Source organism: Chrysemys picta, chromosome 7 (genome assembly GCF_011386835.1).
Source record: "Chrysemys picta bellii isolate R12L10 chromosome 7, ASM1138683v2, whole genome shotgun sequence".
NCBI lineage: Eukaryota > Metazoa > Chordata > Testudines > Emydidae > Chrysemys > Chrysemys picta.
The window spans coordinates 87,808,990-87,826,566 of NC_088797.1; the positions used below are offsets into that span (position 1 = coordinate 87,808,990).

The window sequence follows — 17,577 nt, forward strand, 5'->3', positions numbered from 1 at the left end:
GTTCATAGTGCTCATAATTGCTGTGGTGATCTGAGCGGGCGTCTGGGCTGAAAAAAGGCGCGAAACTATTGTCTGATGGAGGGAGGGAGGAGTGAGTGACGACATGGCTTACAGGTACAGGGAATTAAAATCAACAAAGGTGGCTGTGCATCAGGGAGAAACACAAACAACTGTCACACAGAATGGGCCCCCCCAAAGATTGAACTCAAAATCCTGGGTTTAGCAGGCCGTTGATTTCACGGAGGGAGGGGGAAGCAAATGAATACAGAACAAATCTGGTCCATCTATTTTTTACATCTTAAGCTGGCAGCAGACGGTGCAGCATGAATGATAGCCATTGGCATCTTCTGGATGCTCGGCAGAAAATGCTGTATTACGACTGCTAGCCATCATCGTCAAGATGGTTCAATAGGACTGCCGGCAGGACTGAGTCTCCAGGAGACAAAACATGTCTGCCCAGGTGCCTCTGACCGAACTCATTGAGGAATATGATGATGAGGATATCAATCGTAATACACCATCCACTGCCAAAAGGCAAGGAGCTGCTGCTGTATAGCAATGCAGCCCCACGTCTGCCAGCACCCAGATAGCCGATGACGGCTACCAGTCATACTGCACCGTCTACTGCCAAAAGGCAATTAGCTGCTGCTGTGTAGCAATGCAGTACCACGTCTGCCGGCACCCAGATGACATATGGTGACGGTGAGCTGAGCTGAGCTGAGCGGGCTCCATGCTTGCCGTGGTATGTTGTCTGCACAGGTAACCCAGGTAAAAAGGTGCGAATCGATTGTCTGCCGTTGCTCTGACGGAGGGGGAGGGGCCTGACGACATGTACCCAGAACTCCCCGCGACACTGTTTTTGCATCATCAGGCATTGGGATCTCAACCCAGAATTCCAATGGGCAACAGAGACTGAGGGAACTGTGGGATAGCTACCCATAGTGCAACGCTCCGGAAGTCGATGCTAGCCTCGGTACTGTGGACGCAGTACGCTGACTTAATGCACTTAGTGCATTTTATGTGGGGACACACACAATCGACTGTATAAAACCAATTTCTATAAAAGGGGCTTCTATAAATTCGACCTCATTTTGTAGTGTACACATACCCTAAATCCCTAAGTCTCTTTAAAAATCTTGTCCTTAGTGACTTTAGCAAAGCCACATAGTTCATCAGTGGCAGAGCTGGGATTAAAATATGGAAGTACCTGGTTCCCAGTGCGTTTCTGGAATTGTGCAACTTTGGAATTGTGCACACAGCTAATTATGTATGGTCCGGAAAAAAAGTCATACTTTCTTGTCAATTAGATACAAAATCCATGATGGCCTTGGAGAAAAATTACTCGCCTGTGCTTTTTTACATTCTTGTGAAGCTAACTGTTGTGGAATAATATTGAGGCAAACAACTCAGTAAAATTCAAAAGAGGATTAGACCTTGTGAGCCAGATTTTCAAAGTCAGACAAATCCAAATTACTGCGCTTGCCTAATTTGCGTTTGCAAATCTTTGATGCACGTGTGTAAATCAACTGCTTGTGATGCTTAGCTGCCCATGCATTATGATTATGGTATGCGCATAGAAGATTGCCATGTATATGTTAGACAAGTGCAAAAATTTTGACTGCTTCATTTTTGAAAATCGGGTCCTATATGAGAATACACTGTGAATTTACACAGAGAACAATTAAACTTCAAGGGCTTTAAATCCTCATGTTTTAGGATATAAACTGGCAACAGGAATAAATAATCCCCTCCTTCATACACTATAGTGTCATACATTTATAGTAGTGCATTATAGTGGGGGAGTTTGCCTTGTTCTGAAATATCCAGCTTTAGTCAAGACCAGAGGCAGAATACTCAAGTAGTCACTGAGCAGCTTGAATGTTAGTCATGTTGCATACAGGAACATCTTTCCTTCAGAAAAAAAACAATGGTGTGTTTAGCAATTCAAGCAATTCTATTGCCTGAATATACCTGGGTGATTTTGAATTTTCTTTTGGAACAAAGTCATAGCTGTACATCTGCTAGAGACATATCCCAAACCAAACCAAAACAGGAGCCTAATGTCATAATTTTACCTCTCCTGACGGACCCAGGACCAACCATTTCAGTGAACTAAATCACGTGTTTCTCTCAGGAATCTTCTCTGCAGAGCGGCTCCAGAGTTTGAGTAGCTCAGAGCCAAGAGAGATTGCTTGGCACAAAATCCTGGCAGCCCCAGGACAAGACGACAGCAGGCAATGCTTCAGCAATCATTGCCAATGTCTGCAACCACTGCCAGCTGCCTGTGACCACTGCCAGACGCCTGGTACAAGTTAGAGTTTCAACAATTAGGGTGAAGAGGGGGAGGTGATTACATCTTAAGATACTGATGATTTTGTTAATTAAAAATTTGAAAAATCACAAACTTCAGAGCTTCCCATATCAGTGTAGAAACACTAACAGTTTCAGTGCACAAAAATTCCATTAGCCTTTTGCAATACTGGTGTTCTTCTACCACTGGAAAAAAGAGGAATAAACAATAAATAGTCCCCCTAGCATACTGCTGTTGTGGGAGGCACAGGGATAAAAGTTGCAGTAGATTGAGTATTACCTAAGGAAATTACAAAAGAGCATTTTTATCAGCAGGGGACACAGAGTCATTTGTAAAGTCTACAATGATGCTGACTGCAAACTTCCAATCCATTTATGAAAGTCCAGAATTCCCACTGCAAGGCAAGTGAAACACTAATGACTAATGTGCGCACTTAATCTATAATCAAAGTATTCTAATAAATAAAAAGTAAAGCACAAACCACAGCAGCCTTTCGGGTTCTTGAAAGAGAAGGAAGGAGCTCGGAATGTACAAGTTTGCCCATTCTAAAACCAGTATTGCTTTATTTAAATATTTCAGCTGTGTAAGAATTAAAGTGACACAGCAAAAAGCTCTCAGATGCAACAACCCTTGTTCAAAATACTTAGCCTGAATCTTTACAAGAGGTTTATTGGGTCATCAGTGTTGCAGTGAGTTTACCACTTTGGGGCTTGCCCCTACATCTCTACTCCATCCATTGACATCAGGAGAGCCAATAGTAACACACCATTTTAAGTACCACACCTGCCCTAGTGGACGTCAGAAAACATGGGCTCCACTCCGCCCCCCACCCTCTGCAAATGCAGCATGAGGGTGCTTGTCAGCATCAGTCATCTGTTATTCTCTCTGTTCCTCATATACTTAGATTCACATGGGCACTCTGCACACAAGCCTCCTCACTATCGCTACGGTTAGAGCATCATGAGGTAGTTCCATGATAAATGCATGAAAACCTTTTTATCGCAAAGGGCCCAATCCTCAAGTGTGTGTTAAAACAAATCTCATTGTAGTCAATGAGAGTTTTGCCTAAGTAAGGAGTTCATGACTCAGTTCCTACTTATCAGCATCTATGCCTTGTAAAGTGCTTCGCTGTCTTTGTGTGTGCGTGCACATGTGAGCCAGGGAATATGTTCCTCTGACAGGGCTTTATTAAATGGGCTCCATTCCAGGATGGTGCAATTTGATTTTACTCAGCATGACTTGTAGAGCTCATTTAGCTCTCTGAATACAAAATTACTTTCCAAAATCTATTTCTATTGGTGTTGTATTTGCAGATCACTCAGAGGTTAGATTCTGCCGTCCATACTCATACTTACTTGTGCCTTACTCCACAAGTAATCCCAATTACTCACTGAGTAAGATACTACTCAATGTAAGTAATGTGGAGAAATATGACCCACATTCACCAGCCGGGCAATTGGTCGTTAGGAGCAAGTTTCAAGTCATTTCCTTTATTGCCTTTGTTATTTTCAAAGGTAGGACAAAATTTCACATTGTTTTGAGTGCCACTCAGCTGCTGGTAAAAATGGCACAACTTGCAGGGGTGCTAATTAGAGCCAATTATAACTTGATTGACCTGACTTGTACATTTTTTAAATACTAACTAGAACTAAATCTGTCTTGGCAAGATGGAAATATTGTTGCTAACTTAAGAGACTTACTGTTTTATGGAGCTGGCTGTAGTTTTCAGTCAAAGATAATTATCAAAGCAGGGCTTGCCTTAATCAGTCTTTGTGACAGAATTCCACCATAAACACTTGTAAATATATTTAAAATATTACAGTAAACTTATTTCTATCTAGGCTCAACCTTTACAAAGAGTACTGGGGAAGGAGGTTGGAGGATCATGAGCGCGGGGATGGGAGGAGTGTTAGTTCTTCACTGATTGTCAATGTACACTGAGGGACAGTGGAATTCACAGAGATGGAGAGATGCCAGCCTTCCAAACAGAAGTCAGACAGTTGGGCCCAGAGATGGCCCACCAAGCTAAGGGTAAATCTCTCCCCCCATTAATGTTTCCTCTATAATCAGTGGGTAAAAGAGGCTCAAACTCCCACAAAAATATAAAATTATCATTTCATCTGGATAAACAGTACTGGGAATAAGTGATACCTGAGCAGAGGTGCCATCCTTCAGCTTAGACATTAAACTGAGCTCTCTTATCTGGAAACCCATCAGTAAGAGTTCATCCCTACTATATTCCATTGCAGTAGAAGTCAGCATTGTGTTAAGTTGGCAACTGCGTTGGCCCACATTACTGGTATATAAGCACAGAAGCTGTCTATCTCATGGGGAGCTGATCTCTTGACACATTTCTAAGGGCCAGATTCTGATATCTATACTCATGTTGGGTAGCCCCTTACTCCAGGAGTAGTCCGACTGAAGTCAATGGTGCTATTCAATTAAAGAAGGGGTAACAGAATCTGGCCCTAAAAAGGGTAAAGGACCAACCTGTCACCCTGACCCACATTCCCTCCTCTGATAAAACAGGTTCTGATGTTTGACAATTGTTGTCATGAGTGCATGATAACTGCGGCATTTAGCTAGAGAACTCTGTATCTGACCCATCACACTGGAAAGCAGCATACAATTTCCTAAATATGAAAGGCACTATTCAAAACCAAATTCTGTTCAATAATAAAATTTATTGCACAGATGGTATGTTTCAAATGAGACAATATATTTAAAATATTACAAAATTAATAGCCTTTTTGAAATATGTTATGGCATAGTACTCTGCACCTTAAACAAATCCCATATGTCATAATTTGGGCAGCAGTGTAACACGCTTCCCGTATATTTTATACATTGTTACATGTGGAATACATTTTATAAAACACAGCAAAGTATGGAACAAATATACTGAAACTAAATTAGAGGCCTTTTTAGCCACTTGGATAACTCTAGATCAGTACATTTTTTGCAAATGAATATGGGCTTGATCCAGCACAGTTCTGCTAGGTGAAGTTACTGGGAATTGAGGTCTTTATCTGCCCTATTTACCCTGTTGGTCCTGTGTCACAAAATCAGGAACATGCTGAGTGGCGATGTGAGATGTGTCTAAATGTTCTTCTTTCAGACTTCAAAGTGGGAGCTAAATTCTCCCCTCAAATATGTTTGCCTCATTCCCAATAAAGTCAATGGGAGTGGGACACTCATTTATCCTGAGGGTAAAATTTAGTCTTACAGCACTTTGGATTGAAGCTGAATGATCAGGAATCAAAAAGATTAGCTTCAAATGCAAAGAGAATTATTGAAATGGGACCCATATGTACAGAATTAGTGCACAACTATGTCTGAGAAACGTGACTCCCGTGCAGACTAAATTCCCAGCTTCCTCCTTTGACTTGCTCAATCTTCCAAAAAGAATAACAGGCTATATAATAAACCCATGACTCTGCAACCAACCACATGAAAGCTAGGTAGCTATTTTTTTTTAGCAGATTTAATGCTCAGGAAAAATGAGAGAACAGAACTGGGTTGAGCCTGGCACAGTACAGGCAAGAACTGTGCAAGTTTTTCCTGCAAACCTTTGCCAGCACACCTCAGTCTTGATCTTCAACATCTCCTACTGCTCTAGTTCTGGGCTTCCATGCAACCCTGTCTATGCACATCAATTCTGACCTGCAACAACCTTCCTGTTCTAGTTATGGGCCTCTCCTTACCAGAGATTGCCAACAGTGCAAAAGTGTGCCAAAATGAGCAGTGGTTTTGTGATGTCTACGAACAGGAACTATTCTGAACTCATTGTTATTTGTGCCCTAAGTTGGAATTTGAATCTAGGTCTTGCAGAGGTGAAAGTCAAGGGGAGAGAATCACTCCACTAATTAGCTCTTCAACCAAAATAGGGCCTCATTTTGATCTCACTTACACCACTGCAAATTAGAAGTAATTCCATTTAAGTGATAGAGTTAGACCCTGGTAAAATCAGTCTCAATGAGATTGGTATCAGGCCTATAGTAAGCAATTAGATACATCTTCCTATGAACCTTTAAACAAGTGACCTGTCTCCCTCCTAACACTAAGACCATGCTCCAGAAATTACAAGCATAATCCTAAAAGACCAACATCTACATTTTGGGGTCCAACCCTCCTCCTATTGAGATCCATGGCAAAACAATCATTATATTCAATGAAAGCAGGAATAGCCCTTGTGGAGGAACTTACCTAGTGCACAACCCTGGGGAAAAAAGATTCAAAAAGCAATTTATTTATCCCTTCACTTTCTTTGTTGCTGCTTCTTAAAGACAATGGGACCTGCTTTTCTGTTGTAAAATGCTAGCAGTCTGATGTGGTAGCATTTTACACTTACTTTGCCCTAGAGTAAATGACTAGTTGCAGGATAACAGAGAATGAGACTCACTGATGTATAAATGAATACATTTCCACAACCACCTAAATTCTTCTTCTGCTGGTCCCTGCTGTTAAGACACAATCTTGTGTTCAAAGCATCAAAACGTCAAAAAATGGCAAAACTCCCTTTGCCTTCAATGCGGCCTGGATTTCACCCCAAGTCTGTTCTCCTGGAATTGATTGTGATGTCACAAATTCAGCATTATATTGTTACTGCTGCATCAAAAAGGAGAAAGAGAAGTGATTTAAAGGAGAATAAACCTTTGCTTCTAAAAAATATCCTCCTTGATAATTAGCAAAGAAAATTATGAAAAACGCAGGCATTGATCAAACTAACTAGTGGTCAAGTATATTATTTTATCATTTTTCCCCAAAATGGGTGTCCATCTTTACACCTGAATCCAGTGTCTCATATAACAGCAGGATATGTTCTCTCCCCACCAGCAAATGACCTCTGCAATTAACAAAACACTGTGACAGCAAGATTCAGAAAAAGCAGAAAAAAACGTCAAGGGCTCTGCTGCTGATCTGTGTCTGTGCAACACTCAATTGCTCTAATTACTGTTCCCATAAAAATACTTGGAATCTTAGCTCAATTTCATGTGTGTGTGTGTGTATATATATATATATATATATATATATATAGTATATATAGTAAAACACTGCCAAAAAAATGAGATTCCTTAGCTTCCAAGAAAACTAAGGAGCCGGCCAGGGCCAGCTCCAGCATTTCTGCCGCCCCAAGCAAAAAAAAAAAAAAAAAAGCCGCGATCGGCAGTTCGGCAGCAGGTCCTTTGCTCCTAGAGGGAGTGAGGGACCTGCCACCCCCGAATTGCCGCACATGCCGCCCCTCTCTCTTGGCCGCCCAAGCACCTGCTTGTAAACTGGTGCCTGGAGCCGGCCCTGGAGCCTGCAGAGGACTATGTCTGGAGGGGAAAGCGTGATGGCAAGTCAAAAGATTATAGCTATTCCACTCTTACTGTTTCTGAACTCAGGGCTGCCTTTGGAACTAATATGGAAGACAAGGACTCAACAGCCTATTACAAATGCACCTGAGCTACCCATGACAAAATTTTCAAACTCAGGTGCCAATAGCTAGGCATAAAAATGGGAGACGCTGTGGGCTCAACACCTTTGAAAATCAGGCTACCTATTTACGTGTGTAAATATGGATTTCGGACAATAATTTTAAGCACTTTCTAAAAACTCATGGTCCCAGTTCCCAGTTTTGACACAACATAATTTATCTGTACATGTTCTTCATTTGAAGCACTTAACTTTATCAACACTGTGTGGTACATCTACACTGCAATAAAACGCACACAGAATGGCCATGGCTGGCCTGGGTCAGCTGACTTGGGTTTGCGGGGCTCGGGCTGTGGGGCTAACAATTGCAGTGTAGGCTGGAGCCCCGGCTCTGAAATCTCGCGAGGATGCCCAGGCTCCAGCCCGAGCATCTACACTGCTATTTTCAGTCCTATGGACTGAACCCCATGATCCAGAGACAATTGATCTGGGCTCAGAGTCTCATGGCCACAGGTTTTTTGCAGCAGTGTAGATGTACCCTTAGTGACCAAGAGATCCTTTGTGTCCCACACAAGCTATACTGGAACGTAAGAGCTATATTCTCTTTTTGAAGTTCGTGGATAACTGCTAGTAAAGTTAACAATTACAGGACATGTACATAACAAAGGGAAATGCAACACCCCTTTGGCCAGATTTTCCCCTATTAAAGGGGCAGGTTTGTACAGCTCCGCTATGTGATTATGTACATATTCTTCTAGATTTCCCAATTATCTTACTGCCTACCTTGTAAATCAACACACCCACCTTTTCTACGCTTAATCACATCTGCAAATAAAGTGTGGTTATGGTCAGAAAAGCAACTATAAATATTACCTCAAAAATTCTGCCCATATCTGTTCCCTGAATGACTGTTGAATTTCTGAATTTTATCTACTAAAACCGAGCTTTTCTTCCCCTTCAACCTTATAGGCCCACTATGGGGGCCAGATCCTCAGCTAGTGTAAATTGTCATAGCCCCAGACACCCTGAAATCACAGTCTGCACTTAGGTCCTGTCTTTCTGACCCCTCCTCTCCCAACTTGGAGATGCCACTCCCATTCCAGTACTTGGACTAATGATGGGAAGGAACTTGCTGCTTGGGGAAAGGCTACTTATGTTTTAGCAGGAGAACAGGAAATGCAATGTCGGGAAAATTAGCAGCCTTTTTCTTCCCCATGATTCTACTGGAGCTATAAAGAAAGAAATAAAATACCAAAAGTCAATGTATTTACTTTCTTAAAGATGTAACATCTTGTTTTGATTTAGCTTGGATGACAGGGGAGACCAAAAAGTGAGTTGCAGCCGTTGGGAGTATATGGTTACCGAAGCTCTGAAAAACAGCATACTGCAATTCTACTAATCTCGCTCTGCAAATCAGCAAAACCCAATGAATCCTGCTCTGCAAATCAGCAGGTCCTACAGAAACACTGTTTACTGAAAATTTTTGAATGTATGTTTGAAGATACGAAATCCTTTTTCCATCTACTATAAGAAAATTTCTGGATAGTTCGTTATTTCTTTAGGCTACCAAAAGCATGGGGTCCAATTAGTGATATGTGGTAAATTAGCCAATGGAAAGAGGCATTCATAGACCTCTGACAAGGCTGAGAATTGTTTTACTCCCTGGGTTATTGACTATGTGAAGAATGAGAGAAGAAGCTGTTACAGGGGTAAAGGGGAAAAGAAGGAGCATAACTATCAGTGGACCATGACAAGAGGCAGAAGAAAAACTCCTGAAAGTCAAACAGGAAAGAGACATCGATCTCCATTCCCAGGAGCCAGGAACGGGGAGTCTCTGCATACCTCCCCATTAACAAAGCAGAGCTGTCCTCCTCTTAAAATCTTAATTCTACCCTCCCAGCCACCATTCCTTTCCTCCAGGTCAACCAGAGCTTTGATCACCACACCAGCCACTGTTTCCTAAACGTTATGTCAAACCTCTCCAACTTCTACAACGCACTGAGTTCTGCGGCAAACTGTAATGCAAGGGGAAACATCCACAAACAATTTGTTATTGAATTCAATGCAGCAAAGACCTTTTTTGAAATGTATTTTAATATTTAATTTAATACAAAAACTTCCATTCAAAAATGATTTTCCATGCTGCTCTGAAATTTTGAATTTGTTGCAAAATCCAGCACAATACACAAACCCCTGCCAATGTGAAATGAATAGGTCATTTTAGTCCATTTCTTATGCTTGGCCTATACACAGATTTTGTACTGATTTAACTATTTTGGTTAGGTGTGGGTTTTTTTACCAATATAGTTATACCAGTAGAAGCCCTAGTTTGGATGCAGATACAGAATGATAAAGGTAACTTATACTAGTTTAGTTTATTACCTTTCCCATACAGGAACAGCTATCCCAGTATAAAGCATCTTTATATCAGTATAACTACATCCAGACAAGGGGGGATTGTACTACTTTAACTATACCAGTATAGTTCAAACAGTACAATTTTTGTGGGTAGACAAGCCCAAAGTATAGGAGCATCCACATCACATGCTACCTCCACAATTGGTGCTATTGTCATTAGACTGAGCAGGGAGCCTAAGGACTGAATGGGCCGAGAGAGGGAACACTTGTGATCTCCTGCGGTAAACTCTCCAGGTCAGAGGTGAGGTATATTGGTTTCAACTCCACCTGCCCAGGCTTATTCTTTTTTATGCAGCAGAGGATTTCAGTCTCCAGAGCTGTCAGCTGGGCATCCTTCACTTAAGAACAAAATTCATTAAAATGTAAAGAAAAGAGGATCTGCATCCCCGATTACAGAGGGATACAAATCGCAGGCTAAGAGAATACAGATATCAAACGGCACAAAGGGCAACCTTAAAAATGTGCACTTCTGAAGAAAAATGTGTGAGTGTTTTGAAAGATTCTACCATTTCTAGTGGAATCCATCATTATGCACACAGGAAATCTTGCAGAAAATCATAGAATCTTCTATTTGCATTCTTGTGACCCAGGCGGAGTTCAGCTAATCTAAGGGATAGAACAGTGATGGTGAAATTAGGCAGCTCAAGGAAGCAGTGTGATAGAGTCACTAGAATAACTATAAATAGTGACTTCAGGTACCCAAAGAGAAAACTGATGGAACATCCCATCAAGACCTGGTGCCATAAACAACTGTTTCTTGGAGCAGCTCATTTGGAGCACACGTTACTCTTGACTTGGGCCTGAATAAAACACAAGAATTGATTAAGGAGTGGCAGTGAGTGTGGCTGAGCCACCAAAAGCAGTAACCATAACATAACTGTTTGACATCCTCATCGGATCTTATCAGATCGTTGCACTCAATGTCAGGTTAAAAAATTAAAATCCATTCACTCAGAAGGGAGGTTGCTTAATATAGCTCAAGTGATACTATGACAAAATAACAAATATTGGATGTGGAATAAGGAATAAATGGAGTCAGACAAAATTTGAAGGGCAAATATCCAAAGATGTAATAAATAATAAGAAATTTTCCAAGTGTATCAAAAGAAGCCTGTGGGAATATCAGTTGGATGCCCAGGGTACAGAGAAGTGATGAAATAACTCAAAAACTTAAATACTGTAGCAATAAATTAGCAATACTAGATGTAGTTCACCTACCAGTTCTGAAGAAATTAAAGTCTTGAAAAACTGAGCTATTAACAAAAACATGTAAGTTATCAGTGAAAAAAATTACTATCTTTTCTAGAGAAAAGGAGGGCAGCAATATAACACTTGTTTTATTCACAAAAGGTGCTTAGTGTGATCTCAGGAATTCTGTAGATCACTGAACCTTACTTCAGTAGCAGGAAACATAGCAGAGAAATGCCTTGGAAATAAAATCATAAAGCCAAATGAGTATAAGTTGATATGAACCAGCACAGCTTTTGAAAGAACAAGTCACACCGCTATCACCCATTAGACCTTTTCAAAGGAGTTAACAGAATAGCGTTTAAAATGGAACCAGTGAATCCAAAGCATTTACACTTCCCCATTTTTGTCAATGAAGCTCCTCACAAAAGATTATTGAGGCAACTTGGGAGCTATTTAGGGCTCAGTGGGAATTACAAATGCTCCAGCATGAGCTCAGCCCTTCGACTGGGAAGTCTCCACCTAGGCCTTGATCCTACAATGGGCTCCATGTGGATGGTCTCATGAGCCTGCACAGAGCTCATTACAGACCTGAATCCTTATTATTGTATTACTTTTACTTATTAAAAGCTCAGGGACTTTGTCTTTATACCTGTCTGTAAAGTGCCTAACATATACTGTTGATGCAATACAAAAAGCATTTGTGGTGATCACCACCATCACCACAGGAAAAAAGTGAAAAGTCCTCTTATGGATTAAAAACTAGAGTAAAATTAATAGCCCGTTCTGAATGTGGAAAGTGATTACTCCTAGGCTGCCCCTGGGATCAGAATCAAGACTGGCATGGTTCAATATACAGCATTTATTAGCAATCTGGACAAGCGGGTGAATCTTGAGGTGGCAGAGTTTGCTATAAACAAAATGAACACAATTAAGGTTACTCAAGTTTTGAGACCATTTTGAGGGAAGACTGCTTCCCCTCCATTGCACATCATAAGGAGAAGGGACCACAGCTCGGGCCTGGAAGCACAGAAGGAGCAGACTGGGGCAACACAGAACACTCTCCTGCCCCCAAGCTCATAGAAGTCTCCTCTTACTAACAACGTGCAGTAGGCATCTCCTTATAATCATCCAGGAATGCTGTCAACCAGAACTGCAGCAGAGTTGGGGAGCAGCAATCCTACAAGGCAAATACCCCGGGACAGCCACTGGGTTTGGAGTGGATTTCCTAGCCAAAGCTAATGCTCATCCATAGAGAAGAGCAACTAAAACTATTAGAGACATATGGATGATTTAGAGTAAGAAATTATCAAAACATTTAGCAGTACTTCATTTGGGAAAAGAATAGTATGAGGAAATATCATAGAGGTATAGAAAATACCGGGTAGTGGAGAATGTTTTGTAAGTAGTCCTTTTTGCCCTTTCTCATTATTAAAGGAAAGGGGTCATTCAATAAAATTAAAAGTTAACAGAAGAAAACAAAACTCAAAGAAAATATTTCATGTGCAATTTACTATCAAGTTGTGAAACTCCCTGATACAAGATATCAAAACTCCTCCACTCCCAACTTGGTTGCAAACTAGTGGTGGGTGAGATGATTATACATTGTTTAAATACACAGGTATACATATATATTTTGTAAACCGCTATGGGGGTTTACACTTACATTATCTCAATGTAAGACATCATTATTACATTAACTTTGTAAGATTCTAAAATTATATGAACAAAAATGGTGCCTCTGCTGTTACACCGACTAAGACAATGATAACAAAGGCTCTCTGACAAACCTCATGCTTCAGGGCATAAGATAGGAGAAGAGACACGTTGCACCAACATTGACCTGTCAGCCAATTAAACAATGCTGATTGGTTCTAAAGAGTCTCTAATCCTACACTCCTTGCCCAGAAGACTGATGCAGGAAAACAAAAATAAGAGGACCTAGGCAGTGAGAGATGAAGGTGAAAGGCAGGGGAAATAGATATCCTCAGGGCAGAACCCTTTTGAGGGAAATAATAGACAATATACTGTAGGCCAACTAAGGGAAAGCTAATCTGTGGCAATGAGCCAATGAATGACAACCTGCTGCATGCTGCAGGTGGACAACCTACTACCAGATAACATAGTTAATTGGATCTGTAGTTCATCTCTCAAGAGTACCACACACAGGGCACTACAATTCAAAATCTAATGAGACACGCAGAGTTGGCCAGAAGGTTCCTGCCCTCAACATTCTAAAGTGGAGAGCAAGTTTCTAGGAAAGCCTGGCACTTCTGTGTGCTGGAAGAGAAGAACAAGCGGGGTTAACGTACATGGTAAAATGTCTCCTTGGCTTTTACGTTTCCTTCTGTACTAGAAATAACCTCACATTATAGACCTGGTCATGTATTTTTGGCAGCAGGAGGAGCACTGAGGGCACATTGGGAGCAGACAGGATCTCCAGGGCAGGAGAAGGGAATTGCAAATAAGCAACCAGCATCTTCCTGTTATACTTTTAGATGGAAGGTTTAATTTTAGCAACAAACCAATCCCGTCAAATTTGCCATAGGCCTCTCTGCTCATTCCTTGGGTTGCCAGCAAAGAGGTACTGGAAGCTCTGATGCGAGTTGCTTCGATACAAAGCCAAAATTAAATAACCAATCATAGAAAGACAGCAAAGGTTAAATAATTAGGCAGAAGAGAAAGGGGGAACATTTGTCCTGAAAAAGGGTGATCTGCCTTCTGCTTACCAGTCCATCACAGTTGCTGATAGCCACAGCGGCACCCGGCATGCCTGAGACGTCCCCGGTGAAGAGACACTCCTGCTGGAGCGGCTCTCGGAATAGCTCTTGAAAATCTTCCTGCCATTCGGCAGAGGCTCCAGGTGGCACAAGTCGACGGTTGGGCTTCAGGCGGAGATGCAGTTCTTTCCCAAAGACCGTGACATTGAAGTATAACAAGCGATTTCCAGCTCTGCCTTGGTGCAGTGGCTCATCCAGGGTGCTGCGGGCCACCCTGTGCCGAGCAGAGGGTGGGGTGGAAGGATGGCTGGCTTCAGCACTTCCAGGCGCCACTGAGCCAGATACCATGTGTGAGAGGAACCGTCCCTGGCAATCTGTACTGAAGGGCACAATCACACCATACTCACTTAGCTTTCCAGACAGGAGGTGCTCTAGTGGAAATAAATACAGATAGAAAGACTTCAATACATTCAAACCAAAGAGCAATCCTTCGTAAATGTGTTATGAAAAGTGTTTCCTCCACAGTACTGTACGTTACTTTCCACATGCATCAGGAATTTCGTAGCCATTTCGACACTGCATTTTCTTGTTAAATTAGATAAACATGTTTAAGCCAATAAACATGTTTAAGCCAATAAACTTTCTCCCCCTCCTATAAACTCCTGTTTATTCTGTGTCTACTTTGTATTTTTAAATCAGCAGGCATATCAAATGTAGCAGAATAAACTCATCCTGACATACAGTTATGCCTCTAGCATACCCAACTAACACCAAGCATGCAAACTATTTATTGTTCAACTTCCATCTAACATTACTTCTCAAAAATAAGGGATCCCATTAAAATAAAGCTATATCAGCATCAATTTAGAAGTGTTTGCAATGGACGCCCAGTAGGATACATACCTCCTTATTGCAATTTCCTATCACAATCAACACAGCACAGTTCCAGCCAGTTATATAAAAATACACCTGTCAAAACAGCCTAAAACACTCCTACTGCCTAAATCAGAGAAGGCAAAAAATACCCAGCCAGACATGCAGACAAATAGAAATTACAAGCATACAATGAGTCTAACATTTTCAAGTCAAATATAGTAATGTATCTTTTTAATTGGCATGTTATTGCACAGATTTGATACACCACACACCCACACTAAGTAAATTTAGCATGACAAAAATAACATGGGACATTGGAAAGGTAGCCTGTGCTTTCAATGAGACTGATGACTGAATGCAAATCCCGCACTCTAACTTTTTAGGCAATTATGTTTTTTCCCATGCACACTTAAATGCCAATTAAAATTACTTTGCAAATCTGACAGAAGGCCCGGCACTTGTACTACCAAGCGTGCTGATTTCAGTTTGAGCCTTTGATTTCCACTCCCAGCCCCCATCCCATCGTGAGAGTGCAAATGAGACTTAGGTAAGGGGTGGGGGGTTATGTTAAGAAAGTATTTTTCTGCACTGACTGGCAATATGGAAAAATGCTAAATTCCCACCAGTTTAAATTACTGAAAACCTAAAAACAGTTAAAAGGAAGGGAAGATGGATGGATGGATGGACGGATGAACACAGAGAGATAGAGATTCACACAGGAGCCAGGAGAAAAGTAAAGGAAATTAAACTCTTAATATTACACTAGTTTTCCTCTCTGTTCAACTCCCTTCTGTGAGCGCCCCTTGCAGCCCTGTTGGCATTGCTCCTGTGAATCTCCCTTTCTCTTTCCGATCTCACTGATTTAAGTGATGTCTGAATGCTTTAGGTTAAAAAGAAAAAGCAACTCAATCCATGAACTCTCCTACCTTCGGGTTTTGCTGCCCTCGCTGTAGCGAACCAGTAGTTGAGAGGAAACAAGCAAGACAGCATCACACAGAGATAATCCATTTGGTGCTAGCGAAGCGTTTTCTGGGGGCTCTCTCCGAAAACAAGCGCACAAGGGAGCAGCTCTCCAAAGGGAGATGGAACGAAGTTTCTTCCCCTCGGCTTCCTGCGGGAAGCCGGGCGGCGAAACGGGATCTGGTGAGCTCAGCAATGCGCCCTCCTCTTGGAGTGCTGCAGACTGTCAGAGGCGCACGCAGAGCAGGAGCCGGTCCTGCTGGTCCCCGCCGCACTGTGCACAAGTTGGACAAGCCCCCATGCATCTGGCAACGCAAAGTGGGGAGGAGGGAGGAGACGCTGCCTGGGAGGGAGCCCGGGAGGCTGCTGCCGTCGCCGCCGCTGCTCGGTGCAACGCTGGTGCCAGCTGGGGGGTCCGCGCAGTGACGCCGGCGTGTGAGTGTCAGGCCGGCTGCGGAGTCCTGGGGAGGTGGGGGGGCAGCGAGGGCCTCTCCTGGGGGAGGCACAGACAGGCGCGGAGGGGAGGTCCCTTGCACGTGGCGCTTTCAGCATTGCTACAGCTGCCATTTGCAGGCAGAGTGCAGATGGAGACCTTGGGGAGTCCCACATTAGGGCTGTTAGCAGGCTGCTGCTCTCCTTCTCTTGCGAGCGAAGACCTGCCCCTCTGCTCCACGACATGGATTGTGACCGCATTTTGCAGCCCTGAAACAGCGGTCTTGTTGGTGGGTCCCTGTTACTGGGGCAGCCAAAGGTACAAGGTCTTCAGCAGAAACAAGCGGCTGGGAGGCAGGTCCCTGGCTTTCTCAGTGTACCTGAAAATGCTGTGCTAGTCCTACAGCTTTGTTACAGACTAAGGAAAGTCCATGGTACCCAGTAATTCTTGGAGCCCATTATAAGTACCGGATGTACAGGCAGGGACATTCAGATCCTGCTAGCCAACCATTATTATGCAGCTACAAGCACCCCCAGCCCATGACAGGTTTACTGGACTAGTAGATGGGGAAGGCAGTAGACATGATATATCTTGATTTTAGTAATGCTTTGGACCCAGTCCCACATAATATTCTCATAAGCAAAGTAGGGAAATGTGGTCTAGATTAAATTGCTATAAGGAGCCTATGCAACTGGCTGAAAGAAAGACCATACTCGATTTAGGAGTAATTATCAATGGTTCCCTGTGAAATTGGGAGGGCATTTTTAGTGGGTTCCACGGAGGTCTGTCCTGGATCTGGTACTGTTTTCATTACTGACTTGGATAATGGGAGTGAAGAGCATGCTTATAAAATTTACAGATATCACCAAACTGGGAAGGACTGCAAGCATTTTGGAAGACAGGATTAGAATTTAAAATGACCTTGACAAATTGGACAGAAATCAACAAAATGAAATTCAATAAAGACAAGTGCAAAGTGCTACACTTAGGAAAGAAAAACCAAATGCACAACTACAAAATGGGTAATAATTGGCTAGGTGGTGAGTCAATAATGTGATGGAGTTGCAAAAAGGCTAATGTCATTTTAGGATGTATTAACACCAGTGTCACAGGTAAGATACGGGAGGTTATTGTCCCACTCTATTGAGAACTGGTGAGGCCTCAGATAGATTACTGTGTCCAATTCTGGGTGCCACATTTTAGGAAAGATGTGGACAAATTGGAGACAATCCAGAGGAGAGAAGCAATGATAA

The 17,577-nt window shown here is 42.3% G+C and overlaps 1 protein-coding gene across 2 annotated transcripts in view; it reads right to left on the reverse strand.

The window, feature by feature from the left end:
• Positions 1-16,407, reverse strand: part of ADAMTS14 (ADAM metallopeptidase with thrombospondin type 1 motif 14) — a 108,569-nt gene extending 92,162 nt beyond the window's left edge. For both annotated transcript variants that reach the window (XM_065551961.1, XM_005281863.4), the window contains exons 1-2: positions 15,858-16,407; positions 14,065-14,486 (exon numbers count right to left, since the gene is read on the reverse strand). In XM_065551961.1, coding sequence (XP_065408033.1) covers positions 14,065-14,486; positions 15,858-15,939 — 504 coding nt within the window. In that variant the 5' untranslated portion in view covers positions 15,940-16,407. The remainder of the gene's footprint in view (positions 1-14,064; positions 14,487-15,857) is intronic.
• Between the last annotated feature and the right edge of the window lie 1,170 nt (positions 16,408-17,577).